The following is a 26768-nucleotide window of genomic DNA, read 5'->3' as shown; positions in this document are numbered from 1 at the left end:
GTGACCCCGAGGAAGACTCCCTGCTTGGCCGGCCCCGTCTTCCCGCTTTTAGCGAGGGGGCCGGGAGGTCGCTTTTAATTCCCCGAGGCGACGGACGGAGGGACAACGCAAGTCCTAAGCGGGCGATCGACGGAATCGACCGAGCAGCTCCCGAGATACACGGGTCTAGGACATCTACGGGAAGCGGCGTGGCTTGGTGGAGAGAGCAGAGGCCTGGGAGTCGGAGGACCCGGGTTCTAATCCCGGCTCCGCCACCCCGTCCGCCGGGCGGCCCCGGACGGGTCGCTCCCCTTCTCCGGGCCTCAGATCCCTCCTCTACGGAAGGGGGATCGAGACCGCGGCCCCCACGTGGGACGGGGACTGCGTCCAACCCGCTCGCCCTGTAACTACCCCGGCGCTCAGTACAGTGCCCGGCCCGTAGTGAGCCCCTGACAGATACACGAGAAAGAAAAAAAAAAAAAAAAAAAATCGGCCTTCGGTCGGGAAGGGGGGGGGGGGGGGGGGGGAGACGACGTCTTGGCGCGAGACCCTACCTCCGTGGAAGCCCACGTAGGGAGTCCCACTCTCGGCCCGGGAGAGTTTGGTGATGAAATAGACGGAGACGCAGCCCCCGGTCAGCTCCGCCTTGTTGATTTCATTGACAACGGAGTACCTACGGGGGGAGGGGAAGGGAGGAAGGTTCCCGTTACACGGCTCCGGATGGGATCCGAGTCCCGTCCCGCCGGAACGCGGGGCCTCCTTTCTCCCTCTCGGCCTCCGGTGGATAGAGCCCGGGCGTCCGAGGACGGGGGTTCCGATCCCGGCTCCGCCGCCCGTCCGCCGGGTGACCCCGGGCAAGTCACTTGGCTTCTCCGGGCCTCAGTTCCCTCATCTGCACAATGGGGACCAGGACCGCGAGCCCCGTGAGGGACGGGGTCCCAGCCTGATGATCCCGTATCCGCTCCGGTGCTCAGTACGCAGTAAATGCTTAACGGATCTCGTCGGAGACATTCGCGAACAACAGAGCTCCATCCTGAGAATCCCCCTGCCCGAGGCCGAACGCAGGGAGGAGACGCCGAGCCCTCCCGTCGGCCCGCGGCACCTACTTGGCCGAGGCGATGAGCTGAGCGCTCTGCGACCCGTCTTCGAAGTCCGTCTGAACGATGAGGATTCTGTTTCCTTCCGGGGGGTCCAGGCAGTTGCTAAAGGACACGGGCAGGGGCCCCGGGTGAGCTCTGGTCTCCCGAGGGTCGGGACCCAAATTCTCCGACCGGTCGTCCCCCCCGGCGGCGTGGCCCCGGCGGCGGAGCCCGGGGCTGGGCGGCAGAAGGAAGTGGGTTCTAATCCGGGCTCAGCCGCCCGCCCGGCGGGTGACCCCGGGCAGAGATCGCCTCACTTCTCCGGGCCTCGATCCCCTCCTCCGTCAAACGGGGACGGAGACCGCGAGCCCACGCGGGACACGGACCGCGTCCGACCCGGTCACCTTGCGCGTACCCCAGGGCTCGGTACGGCGCCCGGCCCGCGGTAGGCGCGTAGCAGATACCATTTGAAAAAGAGAAAAAAGGCGGCGGCGCGGCGGCACGGGGACCCGGGGGGAGTGAACCGGGGCCGAAGAGGGAGGCGGGTTTCCTTCTCGGCTCCTGGGGAGTCCCGGGCCGAGCGGAACAAGCCGCGAGCCGCCCGCACGCCGCCGAGCCCCGCGGGACGCGGCCGGGGGGGGGCGGGGGGGGGACACGGACCCCGGGCGGCGCCTCACCGGATCTCTTTGAGGAACGAGTACTCCGTGTCAAACTGCTGCAGCGACAAGATGCGAGGTCTCTGAGCCCCGTCCCCGATTTCCGCCTCCAGAGAATCAGCGTCCACGCCGGTCAGCAGCCGGGAGAAAGTGGTGACCTGGAGAGAGCGGGGCCGAAGACCGTCCCTCGACTGAAAGAAGGACCCCCCCCCCTCGGCCCCGGAGCCGCTCCGTCGGGTGGCCGGCCCGCTCGTCCGCATCCCCCTCCGCCGTCCCCTCCCCGCGGGCAGGGAATCCGTCCTCCCCCAGGCGCTCGGTCCAGCGCTCCGCACACAGCGAACGCTCAGTAAACACCACCGACGGCCGGAAAGACCCGGCCCCCCGCCCCCAGCCCCGAAGCGCCCCCGTCCACGTCCGTCGTCTCTCCGTTCGTAGCGACGTCCGTCCCCGCCTCCAGACCGCGGGCTCGTCGCGGGCGGGGGAGGGTGGGGGGGGGGGGGGGGGTGGGGGTCTAAGAGCTCCGTGATTTTGTCCCCCCCCCCCCCGATCAGTCCGGTGCCCCGGCCACAGCCGGCGCCGGAGGAAGACGCCCGACGGATCGACGGACGGAGCCCCCCGCCGCCCCGCGCCGCCCCCGGCCCGGGCGGATCACCTCGGTGAAGGCGGCGGGGCGGCCGGCCCCCATCCCCCGGAGGTCGGCCCGGAGGAAGTCGGCCAGGGAGCCGTGCCGCTGGCGGCGGAAGTACTCCTCGGCCAGCGAGCGCGCGGAGCGGGGGTCCAGCTTGGAAGCGGGCAGGCGGACGACGGCGTCGGGGGTGGCGCAGTCGAGGAGCACCAGCCGGGCCTCCTCGGCCAGCCCGGGGGCGTCCTCCCGGGGCCCGGCGGCCTCCCGCCTCCGCCTCTCGGCCACCCGCAGCACCACGGAGGCGCAGGTGTCCGAGTGGTAGCCGACGAAGACGTCGGGCGGGCCGTAGTCGCGGCGGGGCGGCGCCCGGGCCGGCCGGAGGGCGGCGAACGCGGCCGCCCAGGCCTCGAGCTCCCGGGCGGCCTCCCGGTGCCGCGCCTCCAGCACCGTGCTGAGGTCCAGGTAGTGCTTCTCCAGCCGGTTGATCAGCGGGACGGGGAAGCGGGCGTACACCACCTCCTTCTCCTCGACGACGATCAGGCGGAAGCGCGGGTGCACCCGGCACTTGACCCGGTGGGTGCCCAGGCCCAGGTCCACGTACTTCTGGCCGCCCAGGTGGACGTAGTACTGGTTGAGCGCGTCGTAGAGGCTCTCGTAGAGGCCGTGGAGGTTGAGGAGGACCACGGCGCGGCCCGTCTCCATGCAGACCTTCACCCGGTTGATGTCGCGGCAGACGCGGGCGTACTCCCGGTCCCGGGGGAAGCCGGAGCCGAAGATGACCTCGGGCGGCGGGCCCTCCCGGAAGAAGGCCTGCTGGAGGATCTGCAGGGCCGCGTAGTTCCTGGTCAGCACCAGGAGGTAGCGGCACCCGGGGTGGTCGGCGCCCCCGCCCCCCGGGCCGTCCCCGCGGATGTTCTCCCCGACCAGCCGCAGGGCGCCCAGCTCCTCGGGCCGGCCGGCCTCCGGCAGGCGGACGGCGAAGAGGGCCAGGGCGTCGACGTCGTCCTTGCCGCTGAAGTTGCGCAGGACGGCCCGGGCGACGTCCCGGGGGGCCGGCGGCCCGCCCGAGGCCCCGGTGGCGGCGGCGACCATCTTGACCAGGCTGTAGTAGTCGCGCAGGCCGAAGAACTCCTTGTCCTGGGCCCGGAGGACGGCCTCGTAGCCCTCGGCCAAGGCGGCGAGGCAGCCCCGCACCCGCTCCCGGGTCAGGGCGTCCGGGCCGCAGACGCCCCGGGCGCTCTCCACCAGCTCCCTCTTGCCGGGGCTGCCCCGGGCCACCAAGAGGCCCCGGTTCATCTTGGCCGGGTCCAGGGCCCAGTTGGAGATGCCCACGAAGCCCACCTTCTCGCGCGGGCCCGGGGCGTCGTCGACGCAGCCGTCCTCCAGCAAGGGGTGCAGGGCCTTGAGGGCCATCTGGGGCGAGTCCTCGGCCAGGCCCACCTCGTCCAGCACCGCCACCGCCACGTACTCCCGCGGGTCCTTGCCCTGCTGGAAGCGGGCGCACTGGCGGAAGGTGGCCACGATGCCCTGCGGGGTGGAGTGCGGGCTGCACTGGAAGGAGACCAGGTGGACCTGCTTCAGCCGGCGGAACAGGGCCGAGTAGGCCGCCCGGCCCTGCATGGCGTCGGCCACGACCGTCTTGGCCAGGGACTTGGAGCTGCCGGGCTTGCCCACCAGGAACAGGGGGATCCTCAGCTCGACGCACACCACCATCATGAAGACGTTCTCCTTCAGGGCCCGGTTCCTGGCCACGTTGCCCCGCAGCGGGACGCCGCGCAGGAAGAGGTCCTGCACGCGGTCGATCTCCTCCAGCACGGCCCGCGCCTCCCGGTAGGGGCCGGGCGGCAGCAGCGGGCAGACGGCCTGCCAGTAGCTGTCCCGCTCCTCCAGGGAGGCGTGGTAGCACACGGCCAGGGCCAGCACCAGGGACCAGAGGACGGGGTCCGGCCGGCCGCCCCGGCCCGGGCCCGGCGAGGCCTCCAGCCGGTCCAGGAGCCAGCCGCTGCGCTCCAGGAACCAGCGGAAGACGGTGACGCAGCGCTCCACGTCCCGCAGGCTGACGTAGCCGCGCCCCCCGCCCCGGCGCCGCAGGTGGCCCTGGGAGGCGGCCAGCGCCTCGGCCATCGCCCCCAGCCGGGCCGGGGGCAGGCCCGTCCCGCGGGCCAGCCGCTGGACGATCTGCCGGACGTAGAGCCTCTCGGTGGCGTCGTCCAGCTGGCCGAAGTCCCAGACCAGGGGGACGAGGCCGGGCGGCAGGGCGTGGACCCGGTAGACCAGCCGGCGCAGGGGGACGGAGCCCAGCCGGTCCGTGGTCTCCTCCGCCCGGACCCGGTAGCCGAGGCCGGCCGCCTCCAGCCGGCGGATCGTCTCGGGGCGGTGCTGGCGGTAGGGGTTGCAGGCGGCGACGACCCGCAGGCCCGAGTGCCGCTCCAGCGGCCGCCCGTCCACCGTGCGGTCGCACAGGACCTCCTTGATGCAGCCGACCGCCTCGGTGGCGTTGGCCTCGTCGAAGAAGAGCACCGTGTCCAGCCCGTGCCGGGCCCGGTTGGCCAGGGCCGCCGCCTCCGCCTCCCTGACCCGGGCGTGGATCAGGGCCGCGTCCGTCCCGCCGTGGACCTTGACCAGCCGGAGGTTCTCCGCCTCCGCCCCGCCCCGCCGCAGCTCCGTCAGGAAGCGGATCAGCCTGGTCTTCCCGCAGCCCGTCTCGCCCATGACGATGACGGGGATCCCGCAGCGGAAGCGCATCTCCACCGCCAGGATCTTCAGGACGTTGTCGGTGGTCAGCTCGTAGGTCTCGTCGGGGTCCAGGGCCCACCGGATCCCCAGCGCCGTGCACAGCTTCTCCAGCTTCTGGTGGCGGGGCAGGGCGTCGAAGTCCACGTTGAAGGGCACCTTCTGCAGCAGCAGGCCCCCGTACAGCTCCCGGCTCATGACGTCCCCCTTGATGACCCGCCCCGTCGAGGGGCTCAGGGCGTCCACGCCCCCGGCCGCGTTCTCCCGCAGGTGGAAGCCGACGAAGGTCATGGACGTGCGGTCGTCGTTGAAGAAGAGGTAGGGGTGAGGCTCCGACTCCCACCTCCGGCGCACCGAGAAGGGGGCCGGGGCCTCCTCGGGGACCCCGTCCGGCTCGGGGGCCCGCCTGCCCGGGCTCTGGTCCGAGGAGGACAGCGACGGGGTGGCGAAGTCGCGGGCCATGAGGATCATGAAGCTCACCACGAAGCGCTTGAAGCCCGCCAGGGTGTCGCCGACGAACCGGGGGTCGCAGAAGATGGACGCCTCGCAGTCCCGGAGCTGGACGTTGAGGAAGCGGGTGAAGTTGTGCAGCTCGGCCCACGAGGGGTCCATCACCCCGCAGTGCAGCAGCAGGTGCCGCAGGCACTCGCTCGGGGTGCCCTCCACGGAGCCCGCCGCGTAGCGGAACCCGTCCAGGTCCCGCCCCTGGTCGAAGCGCCGCAGGTACTGGAAGGCCCGCTGGAAGGGCTGGCTGCGGAACTTCCGCGGGTCCATCCCCGGGTTCCGGGGGCTCGGGGGCCGGCCCGCCTCCGTCTGCATCTCCAGGACCTGCTTGGGAGGCCGGCACGTGACCTTCGGGAACACGTCCGGGAAACTGAACCTCGGCCCGGGCTGGGTCTGAAAAGGAAGGGCGACGCGGGGGTCGGGCGGCGGCCCGGGGGACGGGGCCCGGGTCCCCGTCCCGGCTCCGCCGCTCGCCCGCCGGCTGACCTCGGGCGGGTCGCCGCGCTCCCCCTCCGGGGCCTCGGCTCCCTCATCCGTAACGCGGGGATCAGGCCCCCTGGGCCCCGGGGGGCGGGGCGGACGGGGACCGCGTCCCTCCCCGTCGGCTCGGATCCACCCCGGGGCTTAGAAGGGCACCCGGCGCACAGCGAGCGCCTAACCGACGCCGCAAAAGAACCGAAAAACCCGTCACGCCTTCGCCGGGCGTCAGGCGCCGCTCCGGGAGCCGGGGCGCAAACCGGCCCATCGGGCCGGACACGGTCCCCGCCCCACGGGGGGTGCCCCGCCCGAGGAGGAGGAGGAGGAGGAGACGGGGGCCCGCAGAAACGAGGACAGCGGGCACGTGGCGGAGGCGGGACGGGAACCCGGGTCCCCCGCCTCCCGGGCCCGCTCGGTTCCCGAGACGAGCCGGGATCGCCCATCCGAAACGACGGAAGAACTCCGGCCCGGACACCTCGGGACTGAGAACCTGCGCGGGGGAACCGATCTTGGCGCCGGGTCCATCCCCTCGCCGCCTTTCAGTTTTCATATCTGTTGAGCGCTCGCCGGGTGCCAGGCACCGGGCTAAGCGCTGGGACAGATTCGAGGTCGTCGGGTTGGACGCGGTCCACGTCCCACGTGGGGCTCACGGTCTTGGTCTCCATGTGACCGGCGAGGGGATCGGGGGACGGAGAAGCGACGTGACCATCCCAGGGTCTCACGGCAGGCAAGCGGCGGAGCCGGGACCAGAACCCGGGTCCCCCTGACTCCCGGGCCCGGGCCCCAGCCACGAGGCCACGCCGCTTCTCGAGAAGCCTTGCCCGTGGGGGTCCCGCCGTCTCCTCCGGGATCCCCCCCCCCCGGGCCGCCTACCCGTTTGGACGGTTTCTCCGGGGTCCCCGGGGCCGTTTCCAGGATCTCGATGACGTAGAGGTGGTGCTCCCGCCGAAGCCACATCTTCCCATTCGTGTCCATCAGGTGCCGCGAGACCAGCAGCTTGAAGAGGAGTTCCCAGACGCCGCTCTGAACCTGAGGAGGCGGAAGGCCGTCAGGCGACGTGGGACGGCGCCTTCGCCGCCCGCAGACGCGCCCCCCCCCCCCCCCCCCCCCCCCCGCGGGGGATCGGCCCGGCGGCCGGGTCGCTTGGGCGGGGAACGGATCCGCCGAGCCCTGCCCTTTGGACGCTCCCAAGCGCCCAGTCCGGCGTCCCGCACGTAGCGTTCGGTCATTCGCTCGAGCGCTTTTCCGCGGGCAGGGCGCCTTACTAGGCGCTCGGGAAAGGGCGCTACAACAACACACGGACACATTCCCCGCCCGCGACGAGCTTACAGCCTAGAGGGGGAGACAGTAGAAATGATACGGATCTAAGTGCTGCGGCGCCGGGCGGGGGGGCGGGGATGAAGAAAGGGAGCGAGTCGGGGCGACGCAGAAGGGAGAGGGAGAAGAGGAAAGGAGGGCGCCGTCGCGGAAGGCCTCTCGGAGGAGATGGGCTTTTAATAAGGCTTTGAAGGAGGTGGGGGGGGGGGCATCGTCTGGCGGACTGGAGGGCGGAGGGCGTTCCGGGCCGGAGGCGGGACGCGGGCGAGGGGTCGGCGGCGAGGCGGATGAGATCGAGGGCCACCGAGAAGGTTGGCATCGGAGGAGCGGAGCGTGCGGGCCGGACCGTGGCGGTGAGCGCTCGACAGATACCACCGACGGATCCGTCAGGGGCAGGGAAGGAGGCCCCAGGGGGAGAGCGTTCGGCCGGGCCCGGGGGCGCTTACCGAGGGGGTGACGTCCAGGTGGGAAGATCATGGGGTTTTTCTGGTACTTGGCACTCAGGAAGGGCAGCAGGGACCGGAGCACTTTGCTCTCATCCACCTTAGGCTCGATCAGTCGGATGGTCTTCAGAGGCACGTCCCGATCGGGGAACTTCGCCTGCAACTTCTGGTGCAGCCGCTTCACGTACAACGACTTTCCTGGCACGGGAAATGACGTGGATTAAGCCTCGCCTCGGCAGTCGCGGGGGAAACGGGAGGGGCGAGCCGACGGTTCCCAGGGAGGCGGCCTGTCGGCGCTAGAACGGAAGCTCGCGGTGGGCAGGGATCGCGTCTACCACCTTGGGGCTACCGTGCTCTCCCGAGGGCTCGGTACCGGGCTCCGCACGGTAGAAGGGCAGCGCGGCCCAGAGCGCAGAGCCCGGGCCTGGGAGTCGGAAGGACCCGACTTCTAATCCCCGCCCGCGCGACGCCGGAGAGTCGCTTCACTTCTCAGGGCCTCGGTTCCTTCATCTGTAAAACGGGGAGAGGGCCGCGGGCTCCACGTGGGTCACGGACCGTGTCCGACCTGATGAGCTTGGATCCACCCCGGCGCTTGGCGCGGCGCCTGGCACACGGTTACTGTTTCGGAAGCACCACGGCCCCTTCCGCACCGCCCCGGCCTGCTCTCTCTATTCAGCCCCCCGCAGAATTACATCGACATAAAAATACCGGCGGCATCTGCTGAGCGCTTACGACGTGCCAAGCGCCGATTCTGAGCGCTGGGCTAGACGCGGGGTGATCGGGTTGTCCCACGTGGGGCTCACGGACTGGAAAATCCCCATATGCCAGATGAGGGGACCGAGGACCCGAGAGGTGAAGCGGCCGGCCCGAGGTCGGCCGGCAGACAAGCGGCGGAGCCGGGATTAGAACCCACGTCCTCCGCCTCCCGAGCCCGGACTCCTTCCGTCAAGCCACGCTGCTTCTACCTGGCACTCATCCGTTTCTATTAACGTCCGTCTCCCTCTCCGCCCGAGACCGTAAGCTCGTCGCGGGCGGGGGACGTGTCCGCCTGGGGCCGTACGGTACGCTCCCGGGCGCTCGGTGAACACGACTGACCGACCGCCTCCCCCACGGGCGGGGATCACGTCCCCCGCGACCCTCCAGACTCTCCCGGCCGCCCGGGGCAGGGCCCGACGGAGACGCGGACGGACGGACGGCTCCGTTACCGACTCCCGCTCTCTCGGAGGTCACGAGTCCCACGCACATCTGCCCCTCGAAGACCCGGGCGGCCGACCGGTCCCGGGGGGCGTGGAAGTGCCGGGCCAAGTAGTCGCGGATGTCCCGGGCCGGCCGCTGCGGGGTGACGAGGACCTTGTACTGGCTGAAGGCGGACGGGACGTAGCAGTGGTCCCGTTCGCCGCTGCAGACGAGCACCAGCCGATAGTCCCGGCGGTGGGGCCGCCCGCGCAGCCCCTGGAACAGCTCCTCCAGACGGCAGCCGACGTCGTAGCTGAGCTGGTCGGCGTTCAGGAGGCTGTACACCTTGCGGCCCCCGTAGCCCGGGGTCAGGCAGCGGCGCAGGAGCAGGGCCGCCTCCTCGAAGCCGGTCTCGGCCGAGCAGAGCAGGACCTCGTCGTAGGAGGGCGGCGGCTGCCCGGGGCTCTCCATGTAGACGGCCAGGGCCGAGGCCAGCACCTCGGCGGGCGGGCAGAGGATGAGGTTGGGCCGGCCGGCCCGCAGGCCCCCGGGGAGGTCCCGCAGGACGGGCGGCCCGGCCAGGGCGGCCAGGCGGGCCAGCCGGAGGCCCAGGGCGTCCAGGTCCAGGCTGTCGGGGAGGAAGGCGCCCGTCCCGTCCAGGTGGGCCTCCCACACCGCCCTCAGCTCGGTCCCCAGGTCCGCCCCGGAGGCCAGCACCGGGACCGGGGCGGCGGGGGCCCCGGCGGGGCGGCCGGCGGCGGGGGGCTCCCCGGAGGCCGCCTCCAGGAGGTCGTACTTGTTGCAGTCGTCCTTGATGAAGGACAGCATGGTCAGGGCCGCCTCGGAGGGGCTCTCCTCGCTCAGCTCCCGGCCCAGGTAGACCAGCTGCTCGGCGCTGTAGTAGTTGAGGTAGAAGTGGCCGGCGCGTTTCCGGGCCACCACCCGCTTCCACTGGTCCAGGAACCGCTCCATCTGCTTGCACAGGGCCGCCAGCACCTCGCCCGCCTCGCCCCGCCCGCTCAGCTTCCCCACCGGCTCCAGCTGGAAGTCCATGTCGACGCGGGCCTCGCTCCGGGAGGAGGAGGAGGAGGAGGAGGAGGAGCAGCAGCTCACCGACGCCGACCAGGCTCTGAACAGCAGGTTCCCGGAGGAGTGCAGGTTGATGAAGGCCTGGGCCAGCCTCTGGACGTTGCAGAACACCTAGCGGGGGGGGGGAGGCGGAGAGAGTGAAACTTGGACAAGCCGACCGTCCGCGGAGAGGATTCATTCGATAGTATCCATTGAGCGCTTACTATCCGCGGAGCGCTGTACTGAGCGCTCGGAACGAACGAGCCGGCAACAGGCGGAGACGGTCCCTGCCGTCCGACGGGCCTCCGGTCTAACCGAGAGGATCGCCTCCATCACGATACTCACGCGACCCGCCGAGCGCTTGCTACGTGCCGAGCGCCGGGGTGGACACGGGTTAATCGGCTGGACCCGGTCCCTGTCCCACGGGGGGGGGGGGGGGGGGGGGGGGGGGGCTCACAACGCTCGCACCGATGATAACGTTGGTATTTGTCGAGCGCTTACTAGGCGCCGAGCACCGTTCTAAGCGCCGGGGGAGATACGGGGTCATCGGGTCGTCCCACGTGAGGCTCACGGTTAACCCCCATTTTACAGACGAGGTGACCGAGGCCCGGAGACGTGAAGCGACTGGCCCACGGTCACACAGCTGACGGGCGGCAGAGCCGGGATTCGAACCCGTGACCTCTGACCCCGAAGCCCGGGCTCGTTCCGCTGTGCCTCGGGGACCTCGCCGTAAAATGGGGATCGAGACCCGAGCCCCACGTAGGACAGGGACCGTGTCGTCCCCCCCCCCCCCCCCCCCAGCGCTCAGTACGGCGCCGGGTACATCCTACCCGACGCCGCCACCGTTATCCGAAGCCCATCAGGGAGCGCTCACCTCGGAAAACCTCTCCACCTCCACGTTGCTCTGGTCTCCCTTGCCGGACATGAGCATCAGTTTATTCAGCAGCTCCTTCAGCTCCTCCAGGGAATAGCGACGCACCTCTCGGTCACCGTGGCTCTCGGGAAGGGTCAGAGTCAGGACGGTGTCCGGCGACAGCTGGGAGAGGCGAGGACGATTTTCACGAGTTCTTTCGCCGGGCCTCCCGGCAGCGGGGAGGAGGGAGACGGCCGGGGGGGAATCGGATTTCGATCCCGGCCGCGGCCCGCGGGACCACGGGCGAGTCACTTCGCTTCTCCGGGCCTCCGGTCCCTCGTCCGGAAAATGGGGATTAAGACCGGGAGCCCCGGGCGGGACGGGGACTGAGTCCAACCTGACAGACCTCTACGTCCCCCAGCGCTCAATACAGGGCACAGCACACAGTCGGCGCTGAAAAAATACCGCCGAGAGCCCGGCCGGGCCCGAGGGCTCCCACCCCCGGCTCGGGACCCCGGGATCTCTCACCTCCTGGCCTTCCTCGGGGGCCTTGATGACGTAGACTCCTCTGCCGTTGATGGCGGTCGCCAGCGACAAGGAGGACAGTTCCACCGAGCCGTGACTGTCCTTCACCGTCTTCAGCCACTCCAGGTGCCGAGCGGAGTCGCTCTGCGGGGAGGGGAGGAGGATCGGGCCGTCAGGCGACCCATCGGTGCCGTTCACCGAGGGCTTACCGGGCGCAGAGCGCCGGAGCGTCAAGCGCCTGGGAGAGGACGACCCAACGGGGCTGGGAGGCGGGCTTCCCTGCCCACGGGGAGCTCGCAGTCGAGAGAGGTCGTTAATCCGATCGATCGCGGCGTGGCTCAGTGGGAAGAACCCGAGCTTGGGAGTCGGAGGTTATGGGTTCGACTCCCGGCTCTGCCGCTCGTCAGCTGTGTGACCGTGGGCCAGTCACTTCACTTCTCTGGGCCTCGGTTCCCTCATCCGGAAGACGGGGATTAACCGTGAGCCTCACGTGGGACGAGCCGATGACCCCGTCTCTCCCCCGGCGCTTACAACGGTGCTCTGCACGTAGTAAGCGCTTAACAGATACCAACGTTATCATTAGGTCTTCCGACTCCGTGGCGGCGTCCTCTCCTAAGCGCTCAGTCCAGTGCTCTGCACACAGCAAGCGCTCGATAAATCCCACCGATTAAATGAGAGACCGTCGGCTCGTCGCGGGCAGGGGCGCGTCTCCCGACTCCGCGGCGGCGGCCTCCCCTAAACGCTCAGTCCGGTGCTCCGCACGCAGTAAGCGCTCGATAGATCCCGCCGATGAGACGTCGGCTCGTCGCGGGCGGGGGACACGTCTCCCGACTCTGCGGCGGCGTCCCCTCCTAAGCGCTCCGTCCGGGGTTCCCCGCGCAAGCGGGCTCTCGGCGCAAACCACTGACCCCAGAAGCCCGGGTCCGCACCGGCGGGGGTGGCGCGGGGTCGGGGGGTGGCGAGGGCGGGCGAGGGGGCTCACCAGCTTCTTGGGCAGGTGCCGGTCATTGTCCAGGGCCTTCCACAGCTCCTTCAGGCAGTCCATGAACCGGTCGAAGTCGGCCCCCGCCTCCAGCTTGTAGAGCAGACAGGCGTAGCCCTGCACGGCGTCGTGGAAGCAGGCCACCCTGTCCACGTCCATGTCGTTCTCCCCCGCCGAGATGGACGCCAGGTCCACGAACACCTTCAGTTCGTTGATGTCTTGGGGGGGGGGGGGGGAAGAGGGTCAGGACCCGAACGCGTTCCCGCCGCGGCGGCGGAAAACCCCCCTCCCGCCCCCAAGCCCCGGTCCTCCCGGCCCGGCGGGAGCCGAGGACGACGGGGATGGGGGGACCCGATCCCCCTCGAGCCCCGGAAGTCGGAGGGGCCCGGGTTCTGATCCCCCCTCTGCCGCTTGTCCGCTGCGGGACTTGGGCGGGTCACTGCCAGTCGCTCTCTCTCCCCCCGCGCTAGACCGTGAGCTCGTGGTGGGCAGGAATGTGTCAGTTTCTCGTTGGGTTTTCCTCTCCCGAGCGCTTAGTACGGCGCTTGGCACCCGGTAGGCGCTCAACGGATACGCTTCTGCGACTGAACTGCGCTTTTCCATGCCTCGGTTCCTTCATCTGCGAAAGGAGGATTCGATCCCCGTTCTCCCTCCTACTTAGACCGAGCGCCCCAGGTGGGACCCGATTTATCTTACAGCCACCCCGGCGCTTAGAACGGTGCCCGGCACCCGTTAAGTGCTTAATACCACAATCGTCATCATCACTATCGTCGTTATGAAGTCACTTCCCCTCTCTGGGCCTCGGTTACCTCATCTCTAAAAGGGGGATGAAGACCGTGAGCCCACGTGGGATAGCGGACCGGGTCCATCCCGATGAGCCCGTATCTACCCGGCGCTCAGTACGGCGCCCGGCACGTCCGTAAAGCACTCGACGGATACCGTGGAATGAGAAAACGCATCCGGCCTACCTTCCAGAGCCTCTCGGACCCATCTTATGAAGTCCTTTCTCAGCGAGACCTCCTCCAGGGCCTGGCGACGGGCCTCGTCGATCTCCTGCAGCAGCTGCTTGGCGTGGATGAGCTGCTTGTTGATACGATCCAGCTTTTCCTTCCCGAAGGCCGGCAACTCCTCGGTCTACGAGGCAAACCCTTTATCGATCCATCGATCGCGCTCACCGCGTCCGCGGCACTGGACTCGGCGCTTGGGAGAGTCCACTAGAACCAAGTTGGTAATGACGATGGCGTTCCGGTAAGCGCTTACCGCGCGCCAAGCACTGTCCCGAGCGCCGGGGTAGACGCGAACCCCGGATCTGCCACCTGTCAGCTGTGTGACTGTGGGCGAGTCGCTTCACTTCTCTGGGCCTCAGTGACCTCGTCTGTAAAACGGGGATTAACCGTGCGCCTCACGTGGGACGACCCGATGACCCTGCGTCTCCCCCAGCGCTTAGACCGGTGCTCCGCACGTAGTAAGCGCTTAACGGATAACATTATTACTATTATTGTCATTTTACAGATGAGGGAACCGAGGCACGGAGAAGCGAAGCGACCCGGCCGAGGTCACCCGGCAGACAGGCGGCGGAGCCGGGATCAGAACCCGTGACCTTCCGATGGGGCCCGGGCTCTATTCCCCTACGCCTCGGCGCTTCTCGCTCCGCTCTCCCATCAAGCCCCCCGAAGCCATAAACCTCGGGTCCCGCGGGTTTCCGGTCGGACCGGGGGCACTTACGAAGTTCAACAGGGTCTGCAGGACGCCGAAGTCGCCCGTCAGGCCCAGGTTGTCTTTGACCTTGGCGATGACCTTGGCGGAATGGATAGCCAGGTGCAGCTGGTGGTACTCTTTGATCTGCCCGACCCTCTGGTCGATCCAGTTCCCTCGGTCGCTCCCGTCCAACTGGCGCATGACGTGGAGGTCTCTGGTGAGAGCCGCGTACTCGTTGTTGAAGTCTCTGAAGACGACGTCCACCTCCGCCAGCGTCAGGTCTCCGGACTTCAGGTCCTTATACAGTCGGGTAAACCTTTCGACGCAGGGGTGGAAGAGCACGAAGCAGATGTCTTCTAAGTCCAGTGTTTCGTCTTCTGGCTCTTCGCTCTCCACAAAGCTCCTGGCTCCTTGCTTCCAGCACATCTGGAAGATGTGGCTATCCTTTAAAGACTCCATTTTTTGGGCCATTTTCAGGACGTCACGGTGCAGGTTGTAATGCGTTTTCTTTTCTTCCTTGGGAGGAGAGTCCGGCAACGACACTTCCACCGCCTCGTGCAGTCTCTTTCCTCGCAGGTCTTCCAAATGGATCCTCTTGATCTCTCCAGTAGCCACTGGGAGCCAGAGGTCAAAAAAAAAAAGAAAAAAGGATCAGTATTCATAAGTTAGTCTCCAGTGACAAAATCATACCCTATTTGGGGAAGGATCGGCGTGGCCTACGGGTTAGAGCCCGGGCCTGGCTGTCAGAGGACCCGCGTTTTAATCCCCGTTCCGTCAACTGTCCGCCGTATGACCCCGGGTGAGTCGCTTCGCTTCTCTGGGCCTCCGATACCTCAAAATGGGGATTCGATACCCGTTCTCCTTGCTACTTACGCTGCGGGCCCCCGGTGGGACAGGGACTCTGCCCGATGTGATGGAATTGTATCTACCCAGGGCTGAGCACAGTGATGAGCACATAGTAAGGGCTTGACAAGACCCACAACTATCATCATCATCGTTTATGGGATTTGTTAAGTGTTCATTACGTGTCAGATACTATTCTAAGCACTGGGGTAGATAGAAATGAATCAGGTTGGACAGAGTCCCTGACCCACACAGGGTTCACCCTAAGTAAGCCGGAGAACAGATACTGAATCCCCATTGTGCGGCCGAGCAAACCGAGGCCCAGAGAAGTAGAGCGACTTGCCCAAAGTTACACATTAGGGAGGGATGAGAACCCAGGGCTGTGCTTTATCCTTTAGGCCACACTGATTTATCAGCATTACTTATTCCTCCACACCTCCTTTCCCACAACCAGCTCCTTCTTTCGCTTTGGGAATTAAAAAAAAAAACCCAGAAAGGGATTGCTGAAGGAAGCCCCCCCCCCCCCCCAAAACAAACACACACCCACTATTAACCCCCAACTCTCCCCTGGCTCCCAGGCTAAACATTTGGTTTAATGTGTGAATTAATAATAATGCTGGTATTTCTTAAGCGCTTATTAAGTGCAGAGCACTGTTCTGAGCGCTGGGGTAGATACAGGGTCATCAGATTGCCCCACGTGAGCTCACAGTCTTAATCCCCATTTTACAGATGAGGCAACTGAGGGCCAGAGAAGTGAAGTGACTTGTCCACAGTCACACAGCTGACGTGGCGGAGCCGGGATTCGAACCCACGACCTCTGCCTCCCAAGCCCGGGCTCTCGCCGCTGAGCCACGCCGAATCACTACCTCTTAACTCGTCCACTTCCTGAATCATCATCAGGAGACAGTCCACGTATCTTTTCTCGAGCTTCACGTAGTTTAATTCATTCTCCCTCTGGGACAACACTTTGTTCAGATCATGTTTCTTCTCCTGGGGGGAAAGACTCTTTTGCTCTGAAAAGATAAAAATACGAGAGAGGATCAGAGAGACGCATCTCGGCTCTCCCTCGACCGCACCCCTTCCGCCGACCTCCTCTGAACACGCTGTCGCCTAGCAAGAGCGGGAGTTTCTCAGCTCCATTTTACCGAACTTTCCCAAGCGCTCAGTACAGCACGCTGCCCACGGCAGGCACTCGATCAAGACCACCGATGGATCAACTTACCGAACGGCAACCTTCCAGGGACCGAAACAAATTCACTAATAATAATGATAATGACGGCAGGCACTTACTTAACCTGACGCCGTACCGAGAGCCGGGGTAGATATAAGCGGATCGGGTTGGACGCAGTCCCTCGTCCCTCACGGGACTCTCGGTCTTCACCCCATTTGACAGATGAGGCCCAGAGAAGTGAAGTTACTTCCCCAAGGTCCCACAGCGGAGAAATGGCGGTGCCGGGATTAGAACCCAGCTCCTCTGACTGCCAGGCACGGGTTCTATCCGCCAGGCCAGGCGGCTTCTCAAACGACAGTCGATCTTTACTTCTCAGCGGAGGATTCCCGAGTTCCCCTCCGACTGTCGGCTCGCCGGGGGCAGGGACCACCGCTACCGACTCTTCAGTAATAATTACGGTATTTATTAAGCGCTTATTGTGTTCCAGGCACCGTACTGAGCGCTGGAGTAGATACAAGCTAATAAGGTTGGACACAGTCCATTCAGTACAGTGCACACAGGAAGCGCTCAATAAATACCACTGATTGACTGATCTCTTACTAGCAGTTGAAAAGTTAGTACCCGTGCAGTGTAAACCTGTCTGCTGCGTGACCTCGGAAAGTCGCTTCACTTCTCCGCACCTCGGTTCCCTCATCTGCAAAATGGGGGTAAAACACCTGCTCTCCCTCCCGCTTAGACTGTGAGCCCCACCTGACTCTCTTGTCTCTTTCCCAGTGCTTAGTACAGTGTCTGGCACACAGTAAGCACTTGGCGTTCTGGACAGAAGACGGGCCTGGGAGTCAGAAGGTCATGGGTTCTACACCCGGCTCCACCACTCGTCTGTGGTGTGACCGTGGGCAAGTCGCTGCACCTCTCTTTGCCTCGGTTCCCGCATCTCTAAAATGGGCCTGAGGCCGGGAGCCCCACGTGGGACGGGGATGGTGTCCAACCCGACCTGCTTGGATCCGCTCCAGTGCTTCGTGAGGTGCCTGGCGTACGGTAAGTGTTTAACAGACACCACACATTATTATCATGAATAAATACCATTATTAATAATAACGATGATAACCCGCTCTTCCCTTAGGCCAAGAATCCCATCTTCTTACTCACTCAGTTCCCATATATCCTGAAATATTTTCTTGTGCTTGGCGATCTGCTCCAGACGTCCGATCAGGATCTGTCCACTCAGGAGGTCGTCCATCACCTTCGCGAACACCTCGTCGGCCATGGCCAACAGCTTCTTGGCGTCCCCGGAAATCTTCTCCAGGATCTGCTGGTTGGTTCCTGCCCGAGAAATTGCATTTTTCTTTTCCCTCGCAGAAACCGAAGCGGAACTTTCCCCTCTCGCTACGAACCGGGGGAACCGAGGGGGCCCCTCCTTCCATCCCACATCCAGCCGAAGGAGGAACCAAGTTCGGTCCCTCCCCGTGGGGAACGGGCTCTGTCCTCTCCCTCCGCCCCCACCCTTTTTTTTATAGCAGCAGCCGTACTAAGCAGCTAGTGGCAAGAGCCCGGGCTTGGGAGTCAGAGGTCATGGGTTCTAATCCCGGCTCCGCCACCTGTCTGCTCTGTGACCTTGGGCAAGTCACTTAACTTCTCTGTGCCTCAGCTACCTCATCTCTAAAAATGGGGATTAAAAATATGAGGCCCTTGGGGGACAATCTGATTACCCTGTATCTACCCCCAGCACTTCGAACAGTGCTCAGCACACAGTAAGCGCTTAACAGATACCATAATTATTATTATTATTACAAAATCAATCCCCTGGGTTCTGATCCCCGCGCTGCCGCTTCTCCGCGGGAGACCTCGGACAGGTCACTCTGCCTCTCTGGGCCTCGGTTTCCTCAACTGTCAAATGGACATTTAATACCTGTCACCGTAACCTCTTAGATTGCGAGCGCCACACGGGACCGGGACCGGGTCCGATCTAATTCATTTGTACCTACCCCAGTGCTTAGAAGAGTGACTGACCCATCATAAGCGTTTACTAAATACCATAAAAAAGGGCTCGGTACAATCAATCGATTGCTTGACACAGAGTAAGCGCCTGATTAATACCATAATCATCATCCCTGACCCTCAAGGAGCTCACAATGTAGCAATAATTATAATAACAGTGGTAACGCTAAGCGTTCACTACGTGCCCATCACTGAGCGAGGAGCCGTGTAGATTACGATTCCATCAGACCGGTCACGGTCCCCCGTCCCACACCACTTTGTTAATGGTATTCATTAAGCGCTTAGTGTGTCGAACACTCTAAGTAACAATAATACTAATTGAGGTATTGGTTTAGCGCCTACCGTGTGCCAGGCACTGTACTAAGCGCTGGGGTGGATCCGGGCAGATCAGGTTGGACCCAGTCCCTGACCCACGTGGGGCTCCCTGTCTCAATCCCCATTTTCCAGATGAGGGAACTGAGGCCCAGCGAAGCGTCTGGCCCAAGGTCACGCGGCGGACAAGTGAGGGGACCCAGGATTAGAAGCCACGACTCTCCGACCCCAGGCCCGTGCTCTACCACTAAGCCGCACTCCTCCGTTCTAAGCGTTGGGATGGCCACAAGTTAATCAAGTCAGAAACGGCCCCCGTCCCGCCCGGGGCTCGGTCTAAGCAGGAGGGAGAACGGACCCCCCCATTTTACAGCGGACGAGACCGAGGCCCGGGGGAGGGAAGCGAGTTGCCCAAGGTCACAACACAGCAAGGAACTTGGGGAAGCAGCGTGGCTCAGTGGAAAGAGCCTGGGCTTCGGAGTCAGAGGTCATGAGTTCGACTCCCGGCTCTGCCGCTCGTCAGCTGCGTGGCCGTGGGCGAGTCACTTCACTTCTCTGGGCCTCAGTTACCTCATCTGTAAAATGGGGATTAACCGTGAGCCTCACGTGGGACGACCCGATCCCCCTGTATCTCCCCCAGCGCTTAGAACAGTGCTCGGCACGTAGTAAGCGCTTAACAAATACCAACATTATTATTATTGGCAGGGCCGGGATTAAAACCCAGGTCCTCTCGGCTCCGGGGCCTGAGCTCCGCCCACCAGGCGGACGGACGGATTGACCGACCGACTGCCGGCCCTTCCTTACCGTACAAGTTGAAGAGGTGTTTGGTATCGGGCCAGGTCAGCAGGTGCTCTAAAACCTCCTCCAAGTCGTCCGCCTCTTTCCCATCCCGCCTCGGCCACGACTTGGTGATCACCTCCGACACCAGGGAGCCGAACCTCCCCAGGTTGCTCGAACCGACCATGTCCAGGATGTTGGTCCGAGACTACGGGCGGGGCGGAAACAATCATCATCAACTGTGGTAATTGTTGAGCGCTTACTATACCGTACCCTCCCAAGCGCTTAGCGCGGCGCCCTGCGTACAGTAAGCGCTGGAGGGGACCGAATGCGCCAGGCACCGGACTCGGCGCTGGGGGTGGACACAAGCAAATCGGGCGGACGCAGTCCCTCGTCCCACGTGGGGCTCAAGGTCTCCATCCCCATTTTAGAGATGAGGTCGCCGAGGCACGGCGAAGTTGAGCGGCTTGCCCAAGGATACACGGCAGGCAAGCGGAGGAGCCGGGATTCGACGGGAGAATGAAAATAATAACGATGGCGTTCGTTAAGCGCTTACCGTGTGCCAAGCACTGTTCTAAGAGGAGAGAGATGGGTGGCGGGGAGGGTGGGGTGAAGGGAGCAGGGGGAAAAAGAAACTCGACCTCATCGTCCCATTATATCGGCTCGGCCCACTTTCAGGTTTGGGCTTTTTTTTTTTTTTTAAATGAGGAATCACGAGAGGATAGGGATGGGTGGCGGGAGACAGGGTTGTTGGGGGTGAGAAACTGGACTCCTTAATCTCAGTCCACCTACGTTACATCAGCCTCGCCCACTTTGGGGTTTTGGGTGTTTTTTAAATAAACAAGATGATGAAGTACGTCGGGTTGGACGCTGTCCAGGTCCCACATGGGGCTCACAGTCTCAATCCCCATTTTAGAGATGAGGTCCCTGAGGCCCGGGGAGGTTAAGCGACTCGCCCAAGGGCACACGGAGAAGAGAGAGGGGTGGTGGGGAGGGGGTGAGGAGGGAGGAGGGGAAGGCACGGCCTCCTCCCTCCCCCGGCCGGAGAGCACCACCCCGGAGCTCGTTTTCCCCGCGTCACCTGGCAGGCCGAGCTCACGGCTTCAATGGCGCAGGTCTCGAAGCACTTGCTGATGCAGGCGTCCATGTCCTGAAAATCCGTGTGACAGTAGGCCTTGATCTGCTCCACTGGGGCTTCCTGCCAGAAAGGAACACTTCACAGGTCATAATAATGATAATCGTAACCGTTACGGCATTTGTTAAACGCCTACTATGTGCCAGGCGCCGGGGTGGATACAAAGAGATCGGGTCGGACCTGGTCCCTGGCCTACGTGGGGCTCACGGTCTCGTTCCCCATTTGCCAGATGAGGGATCCGAGGCCCAGAGAAGCAAAGTGGCTCGCTCGGGGACACCCAGCAGACGAGTGGCGGAGCCGGGATTAGAACCCGGGACTCTCCGACTCCCGGGCCCGGGTTCCATCCCCTAGGCCGTGCCGTCTAAAGGCGCGAGGGGCAGCTCTGTCCTGTGGACTTGACCTCGGAGAGGCAACAAGAGACCTTCACCCGGCGGGCCCCGTAAGCCGCCGCGGGAAGGACCGTCGGGGGGTTCATCTCACCGTCGCCCGTGCCGTCCCCGAGACGCTAACACCCCGGGCACCTGTTTGATTCTTTCTTCTATAATGCCGAGCAGAGATCTCTTCCACTCCTCCGTGAGGTCCTCCGTGGCAAAGCTTATGCTCACGAACCGGTTACAGGCCTGAGAACAAACCCAAGAACGAAATCGTCAGAGAGCGTTCAACGTTCCGCCGGAGACGTCCGTTCATTCGATGGTATCCGCCGAGCGCTTGCCGCGTGCAGAGCACCGCACGGCCGCTGAGACGAAAGGGTCCGAGGGCCCGGGCAGCGTTAGACCGCGAGCTACCCGAGGGCAAGAGATCACGGATGTTTTCCACCTCCGCTGGACTTTCATTCATTCCACTTTATTTACTGAGCGCTTATTGTGTGCAGCGCACCGTACTACTACTACTACTACCGTTGGTATTCGTTAAGCGCCTACTACGTGCCGAGCACGGTTCTAAGCGCTGGGGTAGACACAGGGGAATCAGGATGTCCCACGTGGGGCTCACCGTCTTAATCCCCATTTTACAGATGAGGTAACCGAGGCACAGAGAAGTGAAGTGACTCGCCCACAGTCACCCAGCTGACAAGTGGCAGAGCTGGGATTCGAACTCATGACCTCTGACTCCAAAATCCGTGCTCTTTCCACTGAGCCACGCTGCTTCTCAACTAAGCGCTCGGGAGAGGACAACACCACAATAGAGAGAGGCGACTGGAAGAAGTACTAGGAGATTGGGCTTGGTGACATCGTTTGGGAACAGATACCTCAAGTTCCTCCTTAAAATCGTCTGAGATCAAGTAACGGAACTGCAAACGCGGGCAGGCCGCCGAACACTGCCGGAACCATTTCAGGGTGTCGGTGAGGCATTCGAGGAATATTTCTTTCACTGAATTAAGCTTCCTGGGTTCATTTTCCAAGACTTCTCCAGGTTCCTGTTATCAGAAAGAGAGGTTTGAACATTTACTATGCCCACATTCTCTCTCTCTCGCACGCACACACACCAAAAAAACCCAAACCACCTTTGAGTTCTCTTGAATTACTTGCAAAGACTGGGAAAGGAAGAACAACAATAATGATAATAACAACGATGATAACGGTGTTGGTTAAGCACTTACTATTTACATTTTTAATGCTCTTTGTTAAATGTTCCGGCTAGTGTATTAAGCGGTGGGGGAGATCCGAGCTAATCAGGTTGGACGCGGTCCACGTCCCACGTAGGGTTCTCAGACTAAACGCCACGCTCTGTACTAAAGTGCTAGGTAGGAGGGAGAACAGGTATTGAATCCCCCATGTCGCAGATGATGGAGTGGGGGCACAGAAAAGTTAGGTGACTTGCCCCAGATCACACAGCAGATGGGGGTGGAGCCAGGATTAAAACCCAGGTCCCCTGACTGCCAGGCCCGGGCTCTTTCCACTAGATTACACTGCGAAAGATGGGAAAATTCCAGTTGAAATAGTTGGCGAGCCCAGAATTTGAGGTACGACACTTAACCTCAACTGTAGGAAGACACTCCGAACTACCGTACGCCCGGCGCGGGCAAGGACGGTCTCTCTTGATTGCGGAACTGTACTTTCCGAGCGCTCAGTAGTGTGCTCTGCACACGGTAAGCGCTCAATAAATTCGGCTGAATGAATGCACTACAATCTCCAGCCACTTGAGAGACAGAGACCCCCAGAGAGACCCACCCCCAACCCCCTCAGCACCCTAATGCGGATTCTTTCTGCGCTGAGGAGGAAGGCGGGATGGGATTCACAGTACGAGAGCATCTTCTCAGTGATTTTTATGCCGCAGCTCTTACTGAAATGTTTTCTTTAATAATAATGTCGGTATTTGTTAAGCGCTTACTATGTGCCGAGCACCGTTCTGAGCGCTGGGGGAGATACAGGGTCATCAGGTTGTTCCACGTGAGGCTCACAGTTAATCCCCATTTGACAGATGAGGTCACTGAGGCACAGAGAAGTGAAGTGACTCGCCCACAGTCACACAGCTGACAAGTGGCAGAGCCGGCATTTGAACTCATGACCTCTGACTCCACTGAGCCACGCTGCTTTAGAGCTTAGGCGTGAATCCCACAGTGGTGCGTCTTCCCTGGAATCCGGATTTCCTTATGGGAAGTTGCTGCTTTTATGTGGGTTTCCCTTTGTATGTCCCCAAGCACCTGGTACAACACTTAAAAGCGCTGGAGGGAGTCGGCTATTTTTGATGGTGATCATTCATTCATTCATTCAATAGTATTTATTGAGCGCTTACTATGGGCAGAGCACTGTACTAAGCGTTTGGAATGTACAAGTCGGCAACAGATAGAGACGGTCCCTGCTCTCTGACGGGCTAAAAGTCTAATCGGGGGGGGAGACGGGCAAACATGAACAATGGCAATAAATAGAGTCAAGGGGAAGAACAGCTCATAAAAACAATAGCAAATAAATAGAATCAGGGTGATGTACATCTCATTAAACAAAATAAACAAAATAAATAGGGTGATGAAGATATTTACAGTTGAGATTATGATGAACTGCGATTCTTATGATAAAACAGCAGCGTGGCCTGGTGGAAAGAGCTCGGGTCTGAGAATCGGGACCCGGGTTCTCATCCCGGCTCTGCCCCCTGACCGCTGGGTGAGCTTGGGCAAGTCACTTAACTTCTCTGGGCCTCAGTTACCTCATCTGGAAAATGGGGATGAAGAATGTGAACCCCTTGTGGGACAGGAACGATGATAATAACAATAATAATGATACTAATGGTATTTTTAAGCACTCAATACGTGCCAGGGCACTGTTCTAAGTGCCGGGGTAGATGCGAGACGTTAGGGTAGGACCAGTCCCTAACCGACACCGGGCTCACAGTCTTCACCCCTTTTTACAGATGAGGGAACTGAGGCCCAAGGTCACCCAGCAGACAAGCGGCGGGGCCGAGATTAGAACCCCGGTCCCTCTGACCCCCAGGCCCTTGCTCTATCCACCAGACCACCCTGCTTCTCACTAGGCCACTCAGCTTCTGGACTGCGTCCAACCTAATCACCTTGAATCTACCCCGATTCTCAGAACAGCGCGTGGCCCATAGTAAGCGCTTAACGGATACCGTTTTAAAAAAAGGAGCGTATTCAGGACATTAAGGCCTTTACCGACCCACAGGGAAACCGAAAATGAGGCAGTGTATTCTGTGACTATTACTCACCACCGACGGGGCAGCCGCCGTAGCTCTGGCTACGAGCTCGGCAGATAGGGCGGGCAACTCGTGCCAGCGAAATTTTTCCATGGCTCTGCAGACAGCCTTGTGGAGTTTTAGGCACGTGAGCAAGTCCTCCTGAAGGACACTACTACACACACACACACACACAAAAAGAGGAGGAAAACTGTTTCTACGGCATCGTTTTTCACACACAGCACCGGCATTCGGGGGGGGGTGGGGGTGGAAATCAATGGGGCCACGTTGTCGGCAAGGAACATGTCCGGAGACCCTGTTCTGGACTCCCCCGAGGGCTTAGTCCGGCGCTCTGCACTCTGTAAGCCCTCAATAAAAATAATAATAATAAGCAATCTAGGCTGTAAGCTCATTACTGTGCGCAGGGAAGACACGTCTACCAACTGTACTGCAGGCTCCCCAGTGCTCAGTCCGGTGGTCCGCACACAGCAGCGGCTCGATAAATACCACCGACTGCTTTCATTCGATCTCCTCTGGGCGCTTACTGTGAGCAGAGCACTGTACTAAGCGCTTGGGAGAGTCCAACAGAACAACAAACACATTCCCTGCCCGCAATGAGCTTACAGCCTAGATTGCTTCTAAAGAAGATTCTCTCTTTATGTCATTTACCTGTCTTGATTATTGTCCATGATGTCCAGCAGCTTCATCAGAATATCTCTGATGTCCTGGAGGAGCAAAAAGAAAACAAGAGGAAAAGGTGAAAACAGGAATCCATTGGCTTTATACGTCTACGGGGAAATCCATCAAAATACAGGAAACTATCCATCAGATTATAGGGACGGCAAGCTGACGTGTGTAAATTTTTTTTTTCTCTTGTGCTGGATGTCTAAAGGGGAGGCTGCCAGATGTGCCTTGGGTCAGGATCAATTAAAAGCACCGCCCTTCTTCCTCAGCCAGAAGTAACAAGATAGTGTCTACTTCATCCTCAAAACCTCTGCGCTAAACGGACAGAATTCAAGTATTTAACTCCGCAAGCTGCTGGTCAGTCACAGGTTTCCGTTCGAGCCTGTCAGCTCCTTGTGGGCAGGGACTGTGTCTACCAACTCTGTTATAATGGACTCTCCCAAGCGCTTAGTCCAGTGCTCTGCACACGGTAAGCCCTCAATAAATACCACGGACTGATTCGGTGACTGACAAACCTCCCGATTCGTGTAAGAGACGGTCACTTTCTGGAGCCGATACCAAGTTCCCACGAGGCAGTCGCGGAGGTTGGCCGGAAACTCGGTCATATAATCGGCCAAGCTTTCCTGAGGCAGCAAGCAGAACCAAGATCGGAACAGCCGCTTGTCTGCTTTCAGCAGATGCTTTTTCTTCTTCATGAGCTGCTGCACTTCGTTCCTGAAGCACCGGAAAGAACGAGGCTTTAAAGGGGAGCGTGAGAACAACAATAATAATAAAAACGATGGTATCTGTGAAGCTCTATGTGCCCAGCACTCTTTTAAGCGCTGGGGTAGATACGTGGGGCTCGCGGTCTTAATCCCCATTTTCCAGATGAGGTAACTGAGGCCCAGAGAAGTTAAGTGGCTTGCCCGGGGTCACACGGCAGACTAGTGGCGGAGCTGGAATTAGAACCCACGACCTCCGACTCCCAAGCCAGGGCTCTTGCCACTAAGCCCGGGGCAGCTTAAGGTGGAGACGCCAGGTCAGAGGGTCGGGACGGGGGCCGAGCAGACAGAGGAGGGAAAGAGCAGCTATGGGTTGAGTACCCGCCTGGAAAACCAGTGAGAAGCAGGACGGCGTAGTGGTTAGAGCCCGGGCCCGGGAGTCAGAAGGGCCTGGGTTCTAATCGCACCTCTGCCGCTTGGCTGCTGTGTGACCTCAGTTCCCTCATCTGTAAAATGGAGATTCAGACCGGGAGGCCCATGAGGGACAGGGACTGGGTCCAAACTGATTAGCTTCTATCTACCCCAGTGCTTAGTACGGTGGCTGGCACACAGTAAGCGATTAGATAACATTGGGGAAAAAAAAACCAATCCTACAAGTCACTTCATTTCTCTTAATCCTGTTTCGTAGTGCCTTCCAAGCGCTTAGTACAGTGCTCTGCACACAGTAAGTGTTCAATAAATACCACTGGTTGATTGATTCTCTGGACCTCGGCTTCCTCCTTCTGTAAAACAGGGATTCAACTGCCATAAACCGCCCCCCCCCCCAAAATCCATCGGTGAAAGTCCCCCAAGCCAGGTAAGGATTTTCCGCCACTGGAAGCTCCCGGATGCTGGCTCGGGCCGAGCGGGAGGGAATAACGGGGATGGCTCACTTCTTCCCCGAAGACCTGCTGTAGCGGAGGCCGTCCAGGCCCGCCCACGACTCCTCGGGCTGTTGCGGAAGGAGCTGGTCTCCGGGGAAGGGCTCCGAAAAGATGTGGAAGACGGGGAGGATCCACACCCAGTGACTGACTTCCTTGCTGATGCATTCCGTGCAGAATTCCTTCAAGACTCCTTTCGTTCTAGAGAGAGAGAGAGAGAGAGACCAAAAATTGATGGTGGCAAATAGACCGACCTATTATTAAGGAAGGGGATCCAGGGGAGGGGAGAAGCTGCTTAACAACTATGGTACTTGTTGAGCGCTTACCATGTGCCATTCATTCACTCAACTGTATTTACTGAGCGCTTACTGGGTGCAGAGCACTGCTCTAAGTGCTTGGGAGAAGACAATACAACAACAGACACATTCCCTGCCCACAACAAGCTCATAGCGTTTCTAAACGCTGAGGTAGATATAAATTAATCAGGTTGG

General features: G+C 61.8%; 1 protein-coding gene across 1 annotated transcript in view; it reads right to left on the bottom strand.

Annotated features, from left to right (window-relative positions):
• The window catches only part of RNF213 (ring finger protein 213), an 83684-nt gene that overhangs the window by 37875 nt on the left and 19041 nt on the right, over positions 1–26768 (bottom strand). Inside the window, 23 exon segments of the mRNA XM_029056803.2 lie at positions 534–652; positions 1086–1181; positions 1736–1872; positions 2367–5969; positions 6927–7082; positions 7817–7837; positions 7839–8011; positions 9019–10189; positions 10932–11093; positions 11439–11579; positions 12418–12635; positions 13386–13551; positions 14143–14729; positions 15825–15971; positions 17279–17452; positions 19241–19421; positions 20295–20411; positions 20870–20968; positions 21595–21762; positions 24006–24147; positions 24642–24697; positions 25172–25370; positions 26290–26478. Coding sequence (XP_028912636.1) covers positions 534–652; positions 1086–1181; positions 1736–1872; positions 2367–5969; positions 6927–7082; positions 7817–7837; positions 7839–8011; positions 9019–10189; positions 10932–11093; positions 11439–11579; positions 12418–12635; positions 13386–13551; positions 14143–14729; positions 15825–15971; positions 17279–17452; positions 19241–19421; positions 20295–20411; positions 20870–20968; positions 21595–21762; positions 24006–24147; positions 24642–24697; positions 25172–25370; positions 26290–26478 — 8222 coding nt within the window.

The sequence above is a fragment of the Ornithorhynchus anatinus genome, unplaced genomic scaffold (genome assembly GCF_004115215.2).
Source record: "Ornithorhynchus anatinus isolate Pmale09 unplaced genomic scaffold, mOrnAna1.pri.v4 scaffold_264_arrow_ctg1, whole genome shotgun sequence".
In the NCBI taxonomy this organism is placed as follows: Eukaryota; Metazoa; Chordata; class Mammalia; order Monotremata; family Ornithorhynchidae; genus Ornithorhynchus; species Ornithorhynchus anatinus.
This window is presented reverse-complemented; position numbering and strand designations above follow the sequence as displayed.